We start from the raw sequence: 23,606 nt of genomic DNA, 5'->3' as shown, positions 1-23,606 counted from the left end.
ACTGATAGATTCAAAACTAGATATTTGGATCTGATTTGTGCGTAATATCTCTGTATTCACATGTAAACAAATAAACATGTTTTTTAGCCCCGTTACAGATTGTGTTCATTCACAAGTGCAACTTTTCTAGTGGAGTGTGCTCGTTTCCATGGAGATACAGTATTGTGTTGCCTGGAATGTTCCACAGTGTGATTTTTAACTAAGTATTTTCATGGAGACGGCAGGTGAAACATTTTTGAATCATGAAAATTTGAATTGAATAAATGCTTAAGAAAATTTACACGATTTTAACAACACAAACAATATTGTGCAGGAATACTGTAATCCAGTGATCTAACAGAATGTACACAGGAAACTGACTCAGGGTTTGTCAAACACACTAGGGAATGCTTGTTTTTCCAGAGCTCAAAATAAAATGGGATCAGATGGTGATTTTCTACCAGAACTCCACATTCAATCATCTTATTTATTGTACAAGCTCAAGGTACAAGGTTTATTATCTGTCCCTCATTATGACCCCGGGTAAAAGTATGGATAGATGATTAAATCACTTTCAAAGTTCAAACTGCACAGGTTTATGCCAGGAAATGTTTTATTTCAGAACAAAAGCCACTCAAAAATACAACAAATTCAACAATATTTTATATTAAAAATCCAACCAAAATTACTTGTTGTTGCTGGTCTTAAATACTGGTACTTAGATATTCGTGTAACATAATTGTGTTGTTGAAAAATGCTACTTTCATTGTGTATTGTGTAAAATGTGTGCTAAATATGTTAAAACATGTCCTCTGTGCATGTTAGACTCACAATATGCAAATGAAGTAGACACAAAATGTAGTGAGTATGCTTGGTTCAAAACAAATATATTACATACACGTGTAATAAATTCTATATAATCTATATCATTTATTACACGTATATGTAATATATTACATATACATGAAATAAATGATATAGATTATATAGAATTTATTACAAGTGTATGTAATATATTTATATATACACACACATGTATATATTCCATCTTTATTTTGATGTGAAATGAAGCCGTTAGCATGAGCCCATACTACTGTACGTACAGGACACAGACACAATCAAAACAACCACCAAAACCCTAAATGAGCCCCGTCAGTTCACAGCGCTCATTTACAATGAGCTAAAGTGCAAACCATTTGGCAAATGACTGTTTTGATTTTAAAAACAACAATTTAGGCTCTAGTCTTGTTATTTAAAAATTCCTAAACACCCCATAATTATTTGATACAAATCTGTGTTTTGTCCAAAGTTTAGAGGACTACGTAGGCCTTTATGTGCAATACTGATGTACTATTGTCAGTCAAAAGCAGACAAATGCACATCTGATAAGAATAAATAAAGGAATACTGCAGGAGTTGCATCGGTCACTTTTCCGTCACAGCCTTCTGTTTTTGTTTGGGTCCGAGGTAGAACTCATTGTACATGGAATATATTACACCTGTGGAGATAAAGAAAAGAGGGAACGTTAAAGAGATCTTACTATTGAATGAGTGAATTTATAGACAAAATTATAAAAAAAAAATATTTTGTCCATGTCTGAAAAAATGAATTATAAATCTAAATCCAATAGAATGTAATGGAATTTTGTATTCCTACAGCAACATTCAAATCATAAGAATAGAAAAAAGTGATTACGGACTTTTGTGGGATTGCACCTGCGGTAAACATGATCATAGCTTTTCATCATCAAGTGGCAGTTTATCAAGAAAATTTAGGGGGGGAAAGAAAGATGAAGGAACAATGATAGTGTAGATGATTTTGACAGTTTACTATTTAATAATATTAAATGTGTTGTCAAATAATAACTATTGAATTCTGCTGCTGCGTTCATGTGGTCTTGGGAACTCGGGGAAACTGCGCGAGCGTTCATGCACAGAAACTCCGGGCAAAAGCTGTTGCCCGACATCAACACTGGACGTAACTGCTGTGACAAATTTATCTTTAACAGCTCTTAAAATACTATTATGACTATGCTTTACCAGATTTGAGCTCTTTGACTAAATGTTACAGGGGTTTACGGCCAGTTGTCTGTGTTGAGCAGAACAGATTTTTGCAAGAAAAAAAGTGTTTAATTAAATACTGTAGTGATGTTTAAGTGCGACGGAGTTTAAGGGCCAACTCGAATCAAAATAATTGCAGGCACTACTAAAATAAAGTCACAACATTACAAAATTAAAGTCATCATTTTATGAGAATAAAATCATAATATTGTAAGAATAAAGTCAACATTATAAAAATTCAAGGACCGACGTCAAATATTTCCAAAGTGACGCAGAAACGATTTTCACCAATAATCTGCTCCCTCGACTTCTGCCTCTTCTAAACTTAGCACAAAGTCACTGCTCATATGATTTTCTTGTGTGCATAGGTTTTTCAGCACTACGGGCTGGTGGAGGCCAGTACTCCAGTACTCCAGACCCTGTACCGCGGGCCTCTCATTGTAGTCATCAGCCTGGGCTACATGGGTGTGTTAGGCTGTAGTTGTGTTAGGGGCTGTCAGAGGTGGAATAAGTTGTACGGATGATGGCGTGTGTGTAAAACTGTGCCAAACTCGATCCAAGCGTTAGACAGGAGGAGCTGAGTGGAAGCGCAGACCGCAGACAGCTGTTATATAAAACTAACAAACATGAACACAAGCCTAAAGAATAAATAGATGGCGGTAAATGCACCTTTGCAGTTGGCTGCCAGCCGCCATTAAAAGCAACAACATCTTCTACAATTGGTGCATGCCCCAAAAATGTAACACCACCAACCACCACTATGTTATCCAGTGTGTGCTGGTGTTTTACCAAGTTTGTCTAAGGGGTGCCAAAAAGGTTAGAATCTGTGTGTAAAACTTCAGCTTCCCAGTGTGCACAGCTCATCGGGCCGTCTCAGGTGTTCTGTAGTAATATCCATAATGAGCACGCAAGAACAGTGATTGTGCGCAAAGTGCCCACGAGAAACAACACAATAGAGGAGCAGAGCATGTGTGAATATAACCTTGAGGCTCCTCCACCTGTCTGTGGGAGGCTGTGGCACGGAGCACGGCTGGTGTTTGAGCCCCAGGAGCGCTAAGCTCAACAGGCTTTTTCCAAGGAGCACTACGGCTACGCCATGGAGAATGTAAAGGGCTGATACAACAGTGTTGTGAAGACATGGCTGTAATGATGTATTTACCATGTTAGGTCGCAGTACCAAACCTGACCACTAGGAGCACAGGGGCTTAATGAGTAGACAGAAAGTTGATCTGTGCTTTGGAGATGGTGGCAGCATGTTCCCTTAGTCCCCTGTTCTTCGTGTAATTGCCTAGTGTGCGTCCCCGAGACAGGAGAGTGTTCTGTTGTGCTCTATTATGAGCTTCGAGATAAGAATCTGAAAGCTCGGAGTTGTTTCTCAAGTTTTAATTGGCTTTTTCTGGCTTTGACTTCAATCTCATAAAATGACGACTTTAATGTTAAAACATTATGACCTTATTCTAGTAGTGCCCCGAAATGTTTTCTATGGGTTGGCCCTTGTTCTCCGTCATACATAAGACACATTTCACTTAAATCTAGTGAACATGATTATATTCAAGACTTTATCCAACATTTGCCAAGATGTCCGCAGTTTCATCATTTTTGTTAAGTTTATGATGTTACTTCCTGGTTGGACACAGGATGTCTCAGGTGTGATAAAGGTAATTTCCGAGGCTGTTACCTAGCAACCATACTGCTAAAATCCATATAAATTAGTTGTGATTTGACAAACAATATACTTTATAAACACCTTTATTTCGTTGAATGATCATTTAAACTGTCAGAAAAGTGTGTCAGTTAAGTGTAAATTGTTTTCAATGGTACGTCGCGTTTTGATGACATCACAGAGGGATTCTATTTCACTTTTACTTTTCAAAATGTCTTCACAAACTAAAACTTCACAGATGTAAAACTATGATAAATATTTCCCACAAGTGCCATCCCACCAAACAAAGTCATAATTACAAAAACAGGACATTATCGTCAGCTACCTTTAGTAAAAAAATAATAGGATAAAGTTTTTAAGCTAAAGTTTGGTTTTTGAGAAGCCTAGCAACATCTAATCTAACTGGTTAGCGCTGTTAAAAAGGGAACGCAATGATTGTTGATATTAGCGTCGACAAAATCCCAACTTTCCCAGAAAAAAGCCCATTAAAGCACAAAGGTCAAGTCATCTTAGAAACCAAAGGACCACATGAATGCAGGATTAGACGAGTTCTGGCCCTTGTTTACAGTATGGTTGCTAGGTAACAGTTGTGGAATTACCATGCCCAACCAGGAATTCGCAACATTACCCAACGTCACCCAAATTGTCAGTATTAAGGGTTTTGGTTACATAGATTATGTGACCTATACTGCTTACTGTACGTCTTCTTTCTTTCTGCATTCAGACCAACATGTACGGTACGATAACTACTCTACTAACCTAGCGTCATTGCTCCGACCACGAAGCCCTGCGCGGCCACTCGCATGTGGATGAGGTGGACCGACATCTTCACGTTCCCTCGATTTTTCATCCTCATCAGCTGGTACCCGACGATGCCGAGGAATCCCGCCAATCCTTCAACAAGAGAAGATCGATTATAAGATTAATAACGTAGTGTCAGACAAAACAAAATACAGATGCACTTACCGATGGGCACAAATGGATTCTCCTTTGCTTTGCGCATGAATTTGGATTGATTCTCCTCATAATCAGCCATGTTTACTGAAAAGAAAAACAAATGCATTTATATTACAGCGATTTCTTCCCCTGTTCATTGTGAAGATATAACATTGCTCTAAAAACTTGTCTTGTTTGTGCCCAGTTTAGTCCAGTTGGTAATCCTGGTCTTGTCATGGTTTAGTCCCAATTTTAAGTTAAAATTTGGCACAATTATGTATGTTTTTCTTCATGCTTGGTGTACTTAAAAAAAAGAAGAAGATCATTTTAAATGCTGCGTTATCCGAATGTTCAAATATCTGGTAGTAATAATAATAATACCTTTTCAAAAATTGACTGACATTATATTTATGATTTCCTAACAAACAACAAGCACAATTTTGGAATATCTGGTATTGAATTGTCAGTTAGTTTGCTTGTCAATTACAAGGGATGGTATTATACTGTTTTCATGCCTAAAATTGTATTGGAGCTCCTATAATTTGTGATGAAAAATGTAAAGTTATACAACTGTAGACACAATGGAACAGTTCTGTGAGCTATTGTTCAGTAAAACCTAAGACTCAAGAGTGGTAATCTTAAATCAAATCTACCATTTCATATTTTATAATATTATGTGGTTAACGCTCATTTCTTTCTCCAATGAAATCGCATTTTGTTCCACTTCACTTTTGTCTTCAATCATGGAATTTACAATGTTGTTATTTACATTATGGAAAATTATCTATAACAGAACAATCATAAACCAATAATTAACTATAACAAAACGTGTATGTTGAGTTTTCATTAGCTAACGAAGGCACCGGACCCTTGAGGTTACGTACCAAGGGCAGAGGAACAGGACATAACGTTCATGTTCAAATTTGTTTAAACATGAAAATATAAAAGGCGCATATTGACGTTATTTAGTTCGATTAATATTTTATGTTTCTGGGACACAACGTTCCCCGTGCAACTACCGGTAGTCTGACTTTAGCCTAAATCACTTCCCAATGAAACGGAATATTAAACAAAAATAGAAAAGGAGAAAATGTTCCTACCTTGAATAGATTAGATTATTAATCCAAGAAAAGTTAAAATAGTAACGTGTTAATTTTAAACCTTCAAAACCAAGCGTGCTATTCCAGTGGATCCTACACCGGTCGTGTGATACAACGTGAGTGAGAATTGTACAAGGGCGAACGTCACACGTCACTGCTGCGTAGCGTGTGCAGCGTTTATGTCAAGCTGGGGAAAATAAGATTTCACATCAAGTGTAATGATGAAAATTATTTAAATTATTTATTTACACGTTTCAAGCAAGACAGTTGCTATCTTATGAGTTACTATGAAACGGCTTTTAAAGTGAGGAATAAGTTGCTCAATGGTGTTTGTTGGGTTGGAACATGGAATGGGGAAGGTGTATTTGTGATTTCCGATCTATTTGAAAGCGGCACGGCGTCAAAGAGGGTGGTGGAGCGAGTTTGACAGGATAGTTCAAAGCTACTCGATGCAATTTTGTTTCCTCTTTGTGTGCTTTTTGTAGGCTACTGTGACGTACTTTTCATTTTGTCTGTTTTGTAGGCCAGTCTTTATACTTTGGTCAGCTAGCAAGCTTATATTTATAGCGTGTCACATAATGACCACATAATAATAATGTTATAAACAACTAAGTTATTAACACGCTTTGACACATTTTAAATGTTTTTTGGAGTGTAAACAACGCGCCGACAACCACGTTAGGGACATTTAAATTACAGCGTGGCTGTTTTGCATGCTGTTTAGTCTATGAAAACAATGGATCTATTATGAAAACGAATGGAAAACTTACTTCCGGAACTACTTCTTCTTTGGTGTTTTATGGCGGCTGGTATCCAAGGTTACGTTCCCGCCAGACTTTATTCTTTAGACTTTATTCTTTAGACTTAATTTAGAACGCCTATACTTCAGACTTTATTCTTCACCTACTTCCGGAACCCCGACGGGCTTCGAGCAACAAGTAGTAAAACGAATTCATTTGTTGTCTCATCCAGCTGTAACTCTTTGTCGTGATGTAACAGAGTAGTGACGTCATGGAGACTGGGGTTGCCATGGGGTTGAATGCCTATGGTTTTTATTACCAAAGCTTGTATTTTACACTGAACGTATGTAATTGCATTTTTAAACATCCAATCAAACAATAAAATATCCATTAAATATGACAATTATGGAAAAAAAAGAATAAGGAATAAAGAATAAGAAAATAAAGGAATCTGTGTTGAAAAAATGTTTTAAAAATCTATGGAAAATACTGTTTTAAATTTTCAGTGTGGAAAAATACAATGTTTTAAAATGAGCTTTGTTAAAATACAGTTGCTGTTTTTTTAATTCAGTCCCCAAAAAAAATCAAACTGAAACAATCAAGCCTTCATAACTTTTGCTTTGCTTTTAAAATTAGTAAAATCATACTTTTCAAATAATGTTTTGAGTATGTAGTTTGTATTTTTGTTTATATTAATATATTTATGAATGTTTAATTCAAAACTTGAAAGAGTAATGATGTATGTTTCCCTGGAGCGCCCTCTTGTGGCTTTATTGAGTTGTCGCCATCATTTACCTCCAACAAGCTACAAGACAGAAAGCATAGACCAAATTACATTTTCTTACACTATTTTAAGATCATGACCGCTGCAGAATTACCTGTAGGGAGATGGTTTTCGAAGCTAAAATGGAATGGTGAAAATCTACTAATCTAAAACAAACCACAGACATCTTTCATCTTCTTCTTCTTCTTATTTTTTTTTAAAGTTGATTCAAAGTCCATCCTTTTTTCCATATAGTGTCCGGGACAAAGTTTCTCGAGTAGAAAATAGCCGAGGGCCCAAAGACGACAATGAAATAGAGCACGTATTCTTCTGTTGTTCTTACGGACAGGAGTAAAACAAGTTTTTCCGATGGCGGTGTCAGTCACAGACAGTGTGGACATACGTTCATCAATAATAGTGGTCTTAAAAAGTTTACATATTTCATTGGTCCCAGGATCAAAGGCAATTGCGTATTATTTAAGAGTCATATAAGGTTGTATTTAAGATTGAATTAATTGTACCTCAGCAAATGTCCGTTTCTGTCAAAAAGCTGACCCACCAGTACGATTTTTACATTTATACAGACTTTTTGAAATTATGTATACAAGTGCACAAGCTAAAGGTGTGCACTAAAAGATAATTTTACTGTTATTTTGTCAACATAGTGGCAAAGCAGTAGAAAATTGAGACCACCAAATTTTGAAAAGATATGAGGAAACATATTCCAAATGGAGGTGCTTGGATTTGAATGGAATGTATTATTTAGTGTTGTAAAATCAAGAACGTTCAGTCCTCTAGTTCAAAAGCTGGATTTAGGATCTAGTATGCTTTTTTGTTTTGGGATTTATTTTGACATAATTTAAATGGAGATATGGATTGGTTTATGATAAATGAGTGGAATAGGGAGAATATCAATATTAATATCTTCTGTATCACAATCAGACAGCAGCCATTTTCTATTGTTCTACTACAAGTAGTTATAGTAGTTCTGGACAGTTGTCATGATCATTGCATGATTGCGAGTAGTGCCATTATCAGTACATACTATTCCACCACTCTAAAAGATGGAGAAAGATAAATCCCCCAAATACTAAAGGTCAAAGGAATACCAAGAGTAGTAGCAGGAATCACACAAAATAACATCTTCCAAAATAACCTTGAATGACAAAAATCAGACAAGAAATGCGACCCCCGTGAAATGTAAACTAATAGCAACACTTTTAACTTGTCAACCGACAAACACCAAATTTAATACTATCATGATCATTGAATGACAAAAACACTGCAATACGCAATCTGAATCCAACACACACACACACACACACACACACACACACTTTGAGAAGCTCTGACTCTGACTTAGGCCCATGTGGCACTAGTTGAATTAGCAGCAAATACTAACTAACTGCTCATTTAAGATTGGGTAACATTTATTTATTATAAAATAGACCTGCCAAAGAGCTAGTCTGTTTGTCATGCCTGCCTCTGTCTTTTTATACATCAAAACAATTATGTTTGAATGTGCCTGTGAGGTTTCCCTTTGACAATTATGGGCGTCTGGAATCATCTGCTCTGGAGACTATGAAAATAGGAGATTAAAAAGAAGATAAAGCGATTATGGAAGACAGCGTTCGTTACACATACAGTTAACTCAATTAGGCTTATATTTGTCACCATAATACAACTCTGTTTGTGTGCTGCTGTGTTATGAGACTCAGTGGGACAGGCAAGATGCTTTAATTAGAGGCTCATATGTCGTCTAAATAGTTGTGTATCATAGCACAGCCTGCGTTGCAAGTGCACTTTTTGCTCTAACTTTTTGGATAAACTAGATTACAATTGGGGGTTGGACCATACTTTATCAAATGGGGGTTTTGATTCAACTACAACGTGCTGTGGGTGCAATCTTGCAAGACCATCATCCACCATCTTCAGAGAAAAGGCACAACATTTCAAACCGCATGCAATAAGATTAATTGCAGTGTGCTTTAAGGCTGTGCAGTTAATCGAATCTTAATTGAAACGAGCGCGACAGACTCCTTTTTAAATATGACTCTCTGCATCTAAATCAGTAAAGCACACATAAGGATAAGGACTGATGAACTGTGCAAAACAACATTCTTCTTTCAAACTCAGCTAAATCCAGACTTGATTATTGGTTAATCATCTCTACAGGACAAATAAATATATTTTATCCAAAAGGGGTAGTTCTTGAAATACATAGATAATCAGTTGTAAATGTTATGTAGTTTCTATGGAAATGTTATTTAACCCTTGTATGGTGTTCATTGTTTTGTTACTCAGCTGGTGTTCCGGGTCTGTTGGACCCGCTGTATTTTGGGGGTTTTAATTAAACCCAATAAAACAATTTTATGGTAAAATACTCAACAGATGTTTACTTTGTCCCAATTAGAAGCAATATAAACATCAAAAATGTTTACTATTAGCCCTCTAACTTTGTTATCACACATTTATGAATTAAAATGCTACTCGTTTTTTTGTTTTTTCTTAGTAAAATCAAGGAATTCAATTATACCCAAGATAAGAGTGAGCAAAATCAAACTAATTTACAAATGAAGCAATGTTTTTCATGACGATAAACTTTTATTTATTTGAATTTCCATGAATTTTATTAGTAATCAGGTCATTTTAATAGCAAAACACAGTTTATACAACGCAAGCTGAACACATGCAGTGATTATGTCAGTCTAGAGCCATTGAACACATTGCCTACACAACACATGAATGACACAGTTTGGTTGTGTGTCTGTTGCAAACGTATTTGTTGCACTTGATGCACGTATATTGAGTCTTCCGGTCCATCTTGGGCCCACCTACTCACACAATTACAGCAGGCCCACTCACTCACTCACTCACTCACCACACACACACGCACGCACACACACACACACACACACACACACACACACACACACGCACACACACACACACACACACACACACACACAAGGAGGACAGAATGAAGGTACACAGGACCTTTTAGGTTCCCTGGGTCCAGTAGACCCGAACACCATGTATTTAATATAAATGTGTAGGGGGGGTTACGGTGTGCGGTCAATGAAAATTTGGTCTGATATGTGTTCTTCGCAGAAAATGAGCCAAGGCCAAGGAGTCTCTAGCCCAGTATCAAAAAACTATCATGAGCAATCTGGGGGTGAAAGTGGACCCAGACCTTAAACTGGACAGCTAGATAAAAGCTGTCGTGAAGTCAAGCTTCTTCCAGTTGAGGCAGCTGGCAAAAATAAAACCAGTCCTTCAGAGACAGCATTTTGAAACCGTAATCCACGCCTTTGTCACCACTCGGCTGGATTACTGCAATGCTCTCTATATGGGGGTTAGTGGGTCCTCAATTGCTCGTCTCCAACTGGTCCAAAATGCTGCTGCCCGTCTTTTAATTGGAACAAGAAAATATGAGCACATTTCGCCTATTTTAGCTTCACTCCACTGGAGCCCGTCCATTTTAGGATTAATTTTAAAACTCTTTTATTTACTTTTAAAGCCTTAAATGGTCTTGCCCCTCCTTACCTCTCCGAGCTGCTACACCCCTACACTCCCAGCCGTTCCCTCAGGTCAGCTGACCAGCTACTCCTTGCAGTGCCACAGGCTAGGCTAAAGGTCAGAGGTGAACGAGCCTTTGCAGTGGCAGCTCCAAAACTGTGGAACAAACTGCCACTCCCCATAAGAAAAGCCTCCTCACTGCCTCTTTTTAAATCGCTTCTAAAAACCCGTCTGTTTTCTCTGGCTTTTAACACCATGTAGTGTGTTGATTGTATGTTTTATATGTGTTGGAAGGGCAGCACCTTTTTTTTTATTTTATTTTGTTTATTTTTATTTTGTTAAAAGTCCCCCGGGAAGGAACTACACATCCCACAATGCAACAGGGTTCATTGTAGTTCCTTAAGGCCCGTATGCCGTGTTTTTTTTCCATTACTGTTTTTGCCATCACTGTGACGAGACCGAAGGTTCACTAGTCCGAAGGTTCCTCATAGGCTAAAGTGAAGGTGCAGACGGCATCGGGATGTAGTCAGTCTGTAAAATGTGCACAAAGCACGAAGACACGCACTGGGGCTCGTCACGTTTAATGTACCAGCTGCTCACAGGAGGCACCGCAAGTTGTACTGTGTATGTGAAAATAACAAGGGAACATCTCGAATCCTCCGTTCCATGCCTTCATTTTATCATAAGTATAGAAATGATATATGTATTTATAGAAACGCGTGATCCGATCACCGTAGGATTGGTAGTCAAAAAGGAAATTCAGCTGGCCAAGACGGGAGTGTCTGCAGAGCCGCGGCGCGCGGCCGAAACTGCTGGACTATTTGAGTTAATTCATTCATTAATAATACGATAAGGAGCTCAGGCTATGCACAGAAACAAGTCGGTTATGGAAAATACGTGAGTTTAATCATAAAAAGTGCATCAACACTAGAAAAGTCCAAAAAGCAGTGTGTGGGGCAAAGGGAGGTGAGTAGAGCCCGCTGCGCAGACTCACACCTTCGGACTCGTGAACCTTCGGACTAATGAACACGGACATGTGAACCTTAAAATTTCTCTGAAATTTTCAAAATTTCAGTGAAATTTCGGACTTGTGAACCTTCAGACTAATGAAACTTCGGACATGTGAACCTTAAAATTTCGGAATTTTCGGACTCGTGAACCTTCGGACCAATAAACCTTCGGACTCGTGGGCAGCCACCGTGTGGGGAGCAGAGTCCAGGTTCGCTGTCTTTTATCTTGCCCTTTTATCCAACCTTATCCTGTGTGTATAGGTACCGTGTGCGTCCATATGATGTGAGTATTGTTTGTAACCATGTATCCATATTGACGTTCTATAAGTTAGAGCGCAGATGCTTGTTTGCGTGCCTGTTAAAGCGATAGCGCGCGGCTCTGCTCCACCTGTTACTACCTACAAATAGTTCTTCAATTCTACACATGCATGTCCATAATCCAATCCTCTGTCCTGTATGTTTCCTGGTAAATAGTCCCTTATGTATATTTGTGCAGTTTACTTCCTATAGAGTTAAGCTTTACCTGTAACTGCTTGTAAGCTATGGCTCCCTCTGGTGGTCATTTAATGCAACTGCATGATGGCTCCCTCTGGTGGTCGCGGAATGCAATTACACTATGGCTCCCTCTGGTGGTCGCCGAGTGTAACTGCATCAAGGCTCCCTCTGGTGGTCGCCGAGTGTAACTACATGCCTTTATCCATATTCAATGCAACCTGTTTGTGACTGCTCCTGACACCGTTTTTATTATTTTTTCTTTTCAGATAAGCACACACACCCACACCCACGCACCTTTCCTCTCAACCCATCTGTATATAGACCTCCTCCTCCCAATGTTTCATCCCCTCAATAAATGTTCAAAGTGTGAACTGGAGTTGTCTGTTCCTTCTGACCGAGGAAGACTCAGCTGAAGATTTGTCAGTAATCAGTGCATACCGGACGCACATAGTATCGCACAAGTGGTCCTTCGAGCCGGATAATCTTTGGCTGAGTCAACGAGATGACAACTCCACAGAATCCAGATGAGGCCCCTCAGGAGAAGAGTCCAGAGCGTAGTCACCGTCCACGCAGGAGCAGGAAGCTTCCAGGACATCTGGCAGACTACAAACATGGCTTATCTGATCCAGAGGACTTATCTGACAGCATTTCAGTAGAATCAGACAAGGAGGAGAGATCTAGATGGGAGAAGATGGAGAATGCTTGGGACAAAGTGCTGACAACCATGAAAGAGATGCAAGTCACCATGACGGAAACCAGCAGTGCATTAACCAAGCGCGTGGAAAACCTAGAGCGTGACTGTACGTCAAGTAGCCCTTCTCCTCAGCGCAGTGATGTGCCTGCACCAGACAGAGTTTCTTCTCTTCCGCCTACAGCTGAACCAGCATCAACCTCAAGGCAGGACACCGAAACGCATGAGAACCTGTTGCTTAGGCCAGTGCAACCTGCTGCAGTAAATACAAGCTTTATTGTCCAGCCTGCTCCGCATCCGAAAGTTATTCCGATGGTTCGGCCTGCTCCACTATCTGCTCCCCCACCTAGAGCCAATCATGCTATTCATCCTGAGCGACAACCTGCCGTTCCAGTAGCCCAATCAATGCAGCTTGAAAGAATGGAGCCAAGTCGGGACCACATCTCTAACCAGGTTAACTCTGCACAGCCTCATGCGCCTGCAGATGTCAGTAGGCACTACTCTACACCCTTGTATCAGTCGTCACGGGTGGCAGGAGTACAGCAGCCTATTGCCCTTAACCAACAATATGTTGCTCCGCCCACTGATATAGCCAATGCCTATCATCCTCCTACCGCAGATGTAACCCCGCCAAACTTGATGGAAATTATAGTAGATTCATCATATGGCATCCCTAAACCTAAGCTGGCGACGTTCAGGTCAGGCAGAGAGAGTGACTTTGCATTGCTGAAGAAGGGGCTAGACAGTCTTCTTGGCCCACATACTCATCTCACAGAGGAGTATAAATTCCACATCCTGCAAGACCATTTAGAGCATCCGTGCGCTGCACAGGTGGCCCGGCGCTACATTCATGACTGCACTCCCTACACTAGTGCTATGAGGGCGCTGGAACAGAGGTACGGACAACCTAGGCAGTTAGTCTAGAGTGAGTTGAGTGCCATACTTAATTGCCCTCCTATTAGGGCCGGTGACACTCAGGCCTTCGAAGATTTCTCACTAGCAGTATTGAGCTTGGTCGGTCTCCTCAGCTCTATAGATGATGTTGCAGCCAGTGAGCTTCAGTGTGGTTCACATGTCGACAGACTACTCACCAAGCTCCCTCCAAGCTACAGGGACAGTTTCATCGAGTACTGCATCACACGTGGTATCATCCGCACTGGTAGCAGCCGCACATACAGCATGTATGACATCTTGGAATGGCTGGAACGGAAATCACAGGTTTTTCAGCTGTCAAGACACACCTCTCAACCTCAGCTGGCAGACAAGCCACGCCAAGAGAGAAGCAACCCAAGAGGCACTACAGGGCCCAAGTCACAGAGTAAGTCTACCTCCATTTATTATGGCTCAGACCCTGCTCAAACACAACCATCACTGGTTGTGTTTGACCACCCCCCCCCCCCCCCCCCCCCCCCCCCCCCCCAGCGAGGCAACATTCTATGTCCCCAGAGTTTCTGTGTTCGGAGATCTAGTCGTCGAGGCCCCTGCCGTCGACGGCCGCCCAGATAACTCTACACCCGCCCCTTACGGATCCTCCGGGCGGGCCCCGTGGGGAAAGAACTGGCTACCAGACGCTTGCCGTCGAGCACCCACCCCAGGCCTGGCTTCTCTGACCTACAAAGCAATACATTACATGGCCCTATCCTACCTCAAAGATGCTACAGTACCATATCTTCCAAACAGAGCTCTTCGCTCTCAAAATGCTGGACTTCTGGTGGTGCCAAGTGTCTCTGAAAGCACAGTAGAAACTGAAAATCCAGCAACAACAGGACACTATACATTTGGCAATAATGTTTTTGGTATATCATCCTGAAGGACTTGCAAACCTAAAAAAAAAATCTGTTGTTGAATTAAAAATATTTTATTAATTCGTGTAATAATTAATCAAAAGTGATATACTAATATATATCAATGAATAAGTTTAATTGATCAACTTCACTTTAACAGCATCACATGTGTACACAGGGCGTTTGTTTGCACTGCGCCTGATGCTAATGAACTACAGCGTACAAGCCCGGAGGTGACTTGACACATAATCAACGTCTTGGCGCATGACTCCACGATACAGAGTATGCCGGACCACATTTATCAGTAACCCATATTCTTATATTCACATTTATTAGTAACCCATATTCATATATTATCTGTACACAGAAAAACAACATAGATACAATGACATGACATGGCCTATTTTCCATTACATAAGCCATTCCATTAAAAAGCGTGTCTCAACAAGAACCAACAAGCTGTCAGTCATGGGTCTGCTGCTGCTTTTACTTCTAGGCTTTCTAGCCTGTATTTTTGGTGGACTGTACATTCTGGGAGTTTTTAGACAAAGACGTCCAGGAGAGCCTCCTCTAGATAAAGGTTGGATTCCTTGGCTGGGCCATGTCCTGGAGTTCAGGAGGGACACTGCCAAATTTCTACAGAGAATGAGACAAAAACATGGTGATGTTTTCACAATACAGCTGGGAGGTTTTTATATGACATTTCTTCAAGACCCTTTGTCAATTGGAGAATTTGTCAAAGAAAGCAGAGAAAAACTGAACTTTAATGCATTTGCAAAGCAGCTAGTTCAACGAGTCTTTGGCTATGAGTCTTTATTTGATCACTCAGTCCTTGAGGCGTCTAGTCAGAAGCACCTTAAAGGTCACGGACTGCAGATAATGACAGAATCTATGATGAGTAATTTGCAGAATCTCATGCTGTCCAATCTTGGCTCTGCTGCAAACCAAAACACCTGGACAGAAGATGGACTTTTTAATTATTGCTACAACATTGTGTTCCGAGCTGGTTACCTGGCTCTGTATGGCAACTCAACATCAGAGACTGAAGGAGACGAAGAGAAAGCCAAGGCTAAAGACAGAGCTGAGTCTGAAGTTTTGTTTCATGAATTCCGCAAATACGACCAGCTTTTTCCTAATTTAGCTTATGGCGTCCTGCCCCCAAGCGGAAGGAGAGAGGCTTTCAGACTGATGAGTATCTTTTGGGATACTTTGTCCACGAAGAAAATGAGAAGCAAAGACAATGTTAGTGGCTGGATATGGGACATTCAAAACATGAAAAGAGAGGAAGGTATGCCAGAGTCAATGATGGGGATGACTGCTCTGGGGCGCTCAGGGCAACACTGGACCTTCATCATTCTGGCTTCTGCTCTACATCATGAAGCACCCAGTAGCAGAGGAGGCTTTGAGAAAAGAAGTAGATCAAGTTCTGAAGGAGTCGGGGCAGGAGGTCCGACCTAGTGGTCCTCTTGTCGACATAACCTATGAAATGCTCATGAAAACACCAGTTCTCGACAGCGCTGTTGAAGAAACTCTTCGTCTTGTGGCAGCACCGCTCCTCACCAGATCGGTCCTTCAAGATATGACCCTGAAAATGGCTGATGGTCGGCAGTTTTGTATCCGCAAAGGAGACCGCATGGCTCTTTTTCCTTACATTGCTGTTCATGTTGACCCTGAGATCCACCCTGATCCGTACACCTTCAAGTACGACCGGTTCCTCACTCCAGACGGTACCAAGAAAACAGATTTCTACAAAGGAGGGAAGAAGGTCAAGTACTACAGCATGCCTTGGGGGTCTGGAGTGTCCATGTGTCCTGGACGCTTCTTTGCCACTAACGAGCTCAAGCAGTTTATTTTCCTCATGCTGATCTACTACGACTTTGAGCTGATAAATCCAGATGAGACGATACCACAAGTTGACCCCGGACGGTGGGGATTTGGAACCATGCACCCGGACAGAGAAGTCAAGTTTTGTTACAGGCTTAGGAACTAAATACAACAAATGTAACGTTATTCATTGATTATTTTTTCACGTTCCAAAATATGTACTATGACAATAACTGTTGATCTGAGACCTTAGATGTGCTTGTTTTACTACGGCTGATACCAAGACTGTAATCAATTCAATAATGGGTGAAAATGTTGTACCGTATTTTCCACACCATAAGGGGCACTGGATTATGAGGCGCACTGTCAATGAATGGTCTATTTTCGATATTTTTTCATTTATAAAGCACACCGGACTATAAGGCGCATTAAGCGAAACAAAACAAGTTAAGTATAAGTCAGTGAGTTGAACTTTATTAATGCAATATGTGCGGAAAGTCGCCAGCTTTTCTTTGTAACCTTTTGGCAGTTGCTGCGAGATATGAATTAATCCATATATAAGGCGCACTGGATTATCATTTTTTGAGAAAATTAAAGGCTTTTAAGTGCGCCTTATATCGCGGAAATTACGGTAGGCTAATTGTTCATGTATCATTGCTACCAAATGATTTTATAAAATTTCAAGATATTATGTATTATTATAATGAATGTCACTTTTTCATAACAATAAAAAGTTAACAAGAAATGAAGATTAATTGTGTTTGAAAAATTTTGTTGAATTGTGGCTTGCTTTTACTGCACGCTTTTGAACGAGATGATTGGATAAGAGATAATGCAGACGCAAAGATTTATAAAGAAAATAATAATTTTTCAACAAAAAATGACTTAACAGCCATATTTCCTTGCATCTAACAACAACCAAGTGCAATGTATTGCATGAAGGGACGGTGAAACGCACAGAGGCTCAGAGAAGTGAAATTTGGCTAATGCAGAAAACGATGGCGATAAATCGGAAGTTACCCTCTCCTTCCTATTTCATTTCAATATATTTAGTAGAGTGGCTGTCCAGATGTATTTAAACAAGTTAGATATTGTGATACAGTAAAATTTAGAATAAAAATAAAATTACAAATAGACATCAACCAACATAAGAAATGTGATTATGTAACAGATGTTTTAAAAAAGTCTCACTGGGTCCATAGTCGGTCAAATTTGCCCATTTCCAATTAGGGATGCAGACCTAAACCCACGTTCAGGTTCAGGTCCGGATTCAAATCCAGAGGTTTAGGTTCAGGTCCGGACTCATTAGGTCCGGACCTGAACCATGCCATATTTGCAAAATGTTATAACAGCATAACACAAGCTACTGTGGATATTGATCAAATTATTGTCATGTCTGTGTCCTATTTATCATGCGCCACGACGATCTTGCTGCATATGGGTCACAATGAACTATTCTGTGTATTTGAACTATTCTGTGTATTTTCTGATTATCTGTGGACTAGTCTAGTAACAATCTTAAAGCGGACGTCATAGCGGTCTGGCCATTTTTCTCAGACCCAAGCAACAGCGATTTAAAACACAGCTAAATCTTGTGAAGAGTCGAATCTCAGCTGCAAGACAAACAACACGCTACTGTTTTGCCTGTTTTTCCATGTTTTCATCAAATAAAGAACTTGAGAACGATCTTCGCCTCTCGCAGTCTGTATAGACTAAACTTCGACACTACTTGGCTAAATTAAGTTGAAGGCACTTGAACAAGGACGACTATCAAACACAAGGCTTAACTGCAGAGTGAAATAAACTCAACTTGTCTGCTTTATTCACTGTTTTTAACAGATCTCACAAGCTACTAGCTACGAGCTAGCTGCTAAACTATAGCTTAACAGTTAACACACATACATGTGTTTTACTTGAGGAACAAGAGTGTTGTTGAGTGTTGTTGACAGAGTCAGTCGGGGTCAAGGGTCAAAGCAGCTGTTTCAGCTGATACTATGTTTTGCCTTTAGACACATTTCCACTCTTTAATGTTGAAGATCCATTGGCATCAAAAGTCAGGTAAAAACCTTCAAACAGACAAAACACCAGTGTAAATAATTAAGTCACAGTGTAAAATAACAGTTACAAAAACTAGCATAAAAGTCAACTAGAACCACTATAAAGCAATCAACTTAGCAGTATCAAAAGTAGAATATGAAAATATTTTACACAACACATCAAGATAATACATCATATTAGCAGCATTGAACGCCAGACCATATTTAACAACTGTAGAATACAAATACAAAATACTATTACAAAATGTAAACTCCAATTAATGAATGCTGCAATTAAGCAATATTACTTTGACTTTACTTTGTATTTACTTAATGCCAAATACATCACACCACAACATAACACTTACTTTATTCATATTTACAGCCAGACCAAAGACCCAGACAAGAACCCACGCTGACCCCGCCCCTTTAACACGCAGCGACGCCCGCAACACATTAACCATCACAACATCGCACATGCTGGCCACAGCTTAAAACAGTTCAGATTAAGCCAGCGATCTTACCGGCTTCAACGTTCACATGTGGATACACGGTTCTGCACAGCTCGACACGTACGAGGCGCTCCTGTCTCTCACGAGGCGCTCCTGTCTCTCACACGTACGAGGCGCTCCTGTCTCTCACACATACGAGGCGCTCCTGTCTCTCACGAGGCGCTCCTGTCTCTCACACGTCACACGTACGAGGCGCTCCTGTCTCTCACGAGGCTTTGATGAAAAAAGAGGACATACTAAATATTGTGGACCAAAATGAAGGTCAGAGCGCCGGGGGAAGGCCAGGATACACTTTTACTCAATCTTCACTACATTTAAAATGAGTTCAAAATCATATTTGACCCCAAATATAATATAATATTGACTTTTAATTATTGAATGAGTAGGAATCCTTTGCACTTGATGCCTACTGTTTCAGTCAATAATATCTCAGGCATTGACTCCACTAAAATGAATCATGTGGGGGGTTTTCGGGACAATTACCTCACCCCTTTGGCCAACAGAAGACATATGAGAAAACAAACTGAGAATTGAGTTGTGGGTTGTATTCTAGTCTGGCATAGTCAGACTAGAATACAAAGCCATTTTTAGCTAGTTTTAACCAGACAAAGTAGGGTTAGGGTTATTTATTTTATGGTCAAACACTATCTTTGAGCAGACTATACTACATGTGAAGTGGAACAGACTGTAATGTAATGGAAAAAAAGCTTCCGTATACGGCCACTAGGTGTCGCAAAATGGTGATGACACCCTTGCCCTAACCACACATTTAATTACCCTGTGCTGCTCCGTGCACACTGGCCGTTTCTTACCACTGCTACGCGGTGTCTCGCCGCTAGAGTGCTACAGGATTGGCTCGAGCCTCCCCTTTTTGTGAAGGATCACCTTCCTGCTCCTCCACATTGTTGGCGCAGTTTAATGCCTACACCCCGCGTTACACCGAGCCCTGTGAAATAGTTTGGTCGGAAACGGTACCGCTAGCGCGCACCAAGTGGTGTGATATTGGAGTGTCTTTTCATCTGCGAGTCAATTGCTAGTTTCTAAACATTTTTCTATTAAAGACCAGGTTTTATGTGTAAGTGAGAGAGTGCATGGTTTATGGTCTGCTTTTAGAATATTGGTGATTAAAATGTGTCTAATTTAATATCTGTCAAAATAAATAGTGTAATTTTCATACTTCCTGTTTCTGGTCAGTCAGTCCTTTTACTTTGATGCCCCAATTATAGTGGGCTAAATTTTAGTGGTCATTTCCTGGACCCCTAATCAGGTGGCGTTGCATAGAATTTGGGATTGTGGGTAACTTATTGGGGAGTTAGTGGGGAATGTATTAGTCTAAGCTATTTCACCCTGGAGAGACAAAGAGACCACGAGAATGGACTGTTGAGCAAGCTTTATTCAAGAGTTATTTGGCGCTCAGACCCCGGCGGAAGACGTTGCAATCATGGGCACTCCATGATCTAATCGTATTAGATGTCTCCCCTCGGAGCCTGGAGACTGGTGGTGGTAGATGTTAAGAGGAGGTAGAGAATGAGGGGAATGTAGAGGAGGAGCTGGGGAGGTGGTGGGTCGCAGTACGGTTTTAGCGGCCGAGCCATCTGCCTGAGGGCTTAAATGCGACCGCCTGGTGCTGATTGGGAGCAGGGGAGGAGTCACTGGGAGCGTTGATTTGGGATGAGGAGCAGGTGCGAGGGCCATGGTACAGACGCCCCCTGACCTTTCACCCTACTTCTTGGCTTGGAAAAACTGCATAACCTCTTTGGGATGAGCGCAGAAACCTGGAAGAGTCCATGGTGAAGTGAGGGATCTGACTCTCACAGACGGACAGGCGGGCGCCCGCTTGAGTGTGACGATGGCGCTGGGGAGAGGGGTCCTTCCATGGAGGCCTTGACGTGATGGATGGAGTTAGGTCTTCCAGGCTGAATTTACGCAGGCTTCATAACTCTACTTCTTGGTCCCCACATAAATGTGACCCTTTTTTTTTTTTTTATGGAGTCAGATCACTGAAATTGGTCAATTTTTTTTATTTAGATCTGTTGCTGATCAAACAAAAGAAAGAATTAACAGTTGATATCTGATGTTTTTGTTTGTAGAGAGAGAGATTCAAAACCATTGTACTCTTCAAAGCTCTTCAATGAGCAACTGCCTGAGAAGAGTCGAGTCATCAGCGCGTAAGACGCTGCTCTCCTCTGTGTGCACCAACAGGTGAGCTGCTTCCTCCGACGACTAAGGCTTTCTCTGATACTGATGTCTGAGGCACGTTTACTCACGAGGCATTGACAAGGTACTGGTGCTGGGGTTTAATAACCAGGTTAGATTTCATTCCTCTGTTGCACTTCTTTAATCGTCTTCTAAATACAGAAGAATAGTCATCTGCTTTGTAATAAAAGTGCATCAAAATACACTTCACCTAAAAGTAGTAAAACTGTAAAACTATTTGCTGATCAAAGCGAGTTTGTCCTTCACAAAGTAGTCTTGTTCTTGTTAGTCCAATTCTGAGCTGAACAAAAGTTGACTCAGATTTTGTCCCCTCCCCTGTGCGTTACCATAGAGCTCCACCAAATATGACTAAAATATGTAAAATTACTGAGGAGAGCTGAAATAATATGTTGCAATCTTTTTAATTAATCATCACTTTCAAATAATCGATATCAAATTCAAACCAACTAAATAAAATATATATTTTTATTCTTCATATTTTATTTCTAATCTTGTCCATCTGTAGCACCGCGTCTCTCCCTTATGAATATAATAAATATGTTAATTTAGTGATTTGCATAACCATATTTTGCATATGAGGGCGGGGAATTACTGCGCCAATTTGTAAGAGAGAAGTGCGTACAGAGAGACGTGCGTACAGAGAGAGAAGTGCGTACAGAGAGACGTGCGTACAGAGAGAGAAGTGCGTACAGAGAGACGTGCGTACAGAGAGAGAAGTGCGTACAGAGAGACGTGCGTACAGAGAGAGAAGTGCGTACAGAGAGACGTGCGTACAGAGAGAGAAGTGCGTACAGAGACAGAAGTGCGTACAGAGAGAGAAGTGCGTACAGAGAGACGTGCGTACAGAGAGAGAAGTGCGTACAGAGAGACGTGCGTACAGAGAGAAGTGCGTACAGAGACAGAAGTGCGTACAGAGAGAGAAGTGCGTACAGAGAGACGTGCGTACAGAGAGAGAAGTGCGTACAGAGAGACGTGCGTACAGAGAGAGAAGTGCGTACAGAGACAGAAGTGCGTACAGAGAGAGAAGTGCGTACAGAGAGACGTGCGTACAGAGAGAGAAGTGCGTACAGAGAGACGTGCGTACAGAGAGAAGTGCGTACAGAGACAGAAGTGCGTACAGAGAGAGAAGTGCGTACAGAGAGACGTGCGTACAGAGAGAGAAGTGCGTACAGAGAGACGTGCGTACAGAGAGAAGTGCGTACAGAGACAGAAGTGCGTACAGAGAGAGAAGTGCGTACAGAGAGACGTGCGTACAGAGAGAGAAGTGCGTACAGAGAGACGTGCGTACAGAGAGAAGTGCGTACAGAGACAGAAGTGCGTACAGAGAGAGAAGTGCGTACAGAGAGACGTGCGTACAGAGAGAGAAGTGCGTACAGAGAGACGTGCGTACAGAGAGAAGTGCGTACAGAGACAGAAGTGCGTACAGAGAGAGAAGTGCGTACAGAGAGACGTGCGTACAGAGAGAGAAGTGCGTACAGAGAGACGTGCGTACAGAGAGAAGTGCGTACAGAGACAGAAGTGCGTACAGAGAGAGAAGTGCGTACAGAGAGACGTGCGTACAGAGAGAGAAGTGCGTACAGAGAGACGTGCGTACAGAGAGAAGTGCGTACAGAGACAGAAGTGCGTACAGAGAGAGAAGTGCGTACAGAGAGACGTGCGTACAGAGAGAGAAGTGCGTACAGAGAGACGTGCGTACAGAGAGAAGTGCGTACAGAGACAGAAGTGCGTACAGAGAGAGAAGTGCGTACAGAGAGACGTGCGTACAGAGAGAGAAGTGCGTACAGAGAGACGTGCGTACAGAGAGAAGTGCGTACAGAGACAGAAGTGCGTACAGAGAGAGAAGTGCGTACAGAGAGACGTGCGTACAGAGAGAGAAGTGCGTACAGAGAGACGTGCGTACAGAGAGAAGTGCGTACAGAGACAGAAGTGCGTACAGAGAGAGAAGTGCGTACAGAGAGAGAAGTGCGTACAGAGAGAGAAGTGCGTACAGAGAGAGAAGTGCGTACAGAGAGACGTGCGTACAGAGAGAGAAGTGCGTACAGAGAGACGTGCGTACAGAGAGACGTGCGTACAGAGAGAAGTGCGTACAGAGACAGAAGTGCGTACAGAGAGAGAAGTGCGTACAGAGAGAGAAGTGCGTACAGAGAGAAGTGCGTACAGAGACAGAAGTGCGTACAGAGAGACGTGCGTACAGAGAGACATGCGTACAGGTGTGTTGCGCAGGTTTTTATAAATTGCCTTTTTTTTGGCGATCGTTACATTTTTGCTTTCCGGTAC

General features: G+C 41.1%; 1 protein-coding gene and 1 pseudogene across 1 annotated transcript; one reads left to right on the top strand and one right to left on the bottom strand.

The window, feature by feature from the left end:
- Positions 1–1,025: 1,025 nt before the first annotated feature.
- Positions 1,026–5,877, bottom strand: higd1a (HIG1 hypoxia inducible domain family, member 1A). Its single transcript, XM_072440420.1, has 4 exons — positions 5,739–5,877; positions 4,669–4,743; positions 4,462–4,596; positions 1,026–1,477 (listed from the first exon to the last, which is right to left on the bottom strand). The coding sequence occupies exons 2-4, from the start codon at positions 4,736–4,738 to the stop codon at positions 1,404–1,406; spliced, it is 279 nt and encodes a 92-aa protein (XP_072296521.1). The 5' UTR covers positions 4,739–4,743; positions 5,739–5,877; the 3' UTR covers positions 1,026–1,403.
- A 9,325-nt stretch (positions 5,878–15,202) lies between these two features.
- Positions 15,203–16,737, top strand: LOC140356619 (7-alpha-hydroxycholest-4-en-3-one 12-alpha-hydroxylase-like; annotated as a pseudogene).
- The last annotated feature ends 6,869 nt before the right edge of the window (positions 16,738–23,606 follow it).

This window comes from Eucyclogobius newberryi, unplaced genomic scaffold (assembly GCF_026437365.1).
Source record: "Eucyclogobius newberryi isolate DKJ021-1_F unplaced genomic scaffold, fEucNew1.0.hap1 SCAF_12, whole genome shotgun sequence".
In the NCBI taxonomy this organism is placed as follows: domain Eukaryota; kingdom Metazoa; phylum Chordata; class Actinopteri; order Gobiiformes; family Gobiidae; genus Eucyclogobius; species Eucyclogobius newberryi.
This window is presented reverse-complemented; position numbering and strand designations above follow the sequence as displayed.

Coding starts and splice junctions, on each gene's coding strand:
- higd1a (XM_072440420.1), bottom strand. CDS start 4,738: ATGGCTGATTATGAGGAGAATCAATCCAAATTCATGCGCAAAGCAAAG. Junction 4,597..4,668: donor GAATCCATTTGTGCCCATCG/GTAAGTGCATCT, acceptor CTCTTGTTGAAG/GATTGGCGGGATTCCTCGGC. Junction 1,478..4,461: donor GGTCGGAGCAATGACGCTAG/GTTAGTAGAGTA, acceptor TTATCTCCACAG/GTGTAATATATTCCATGTAC.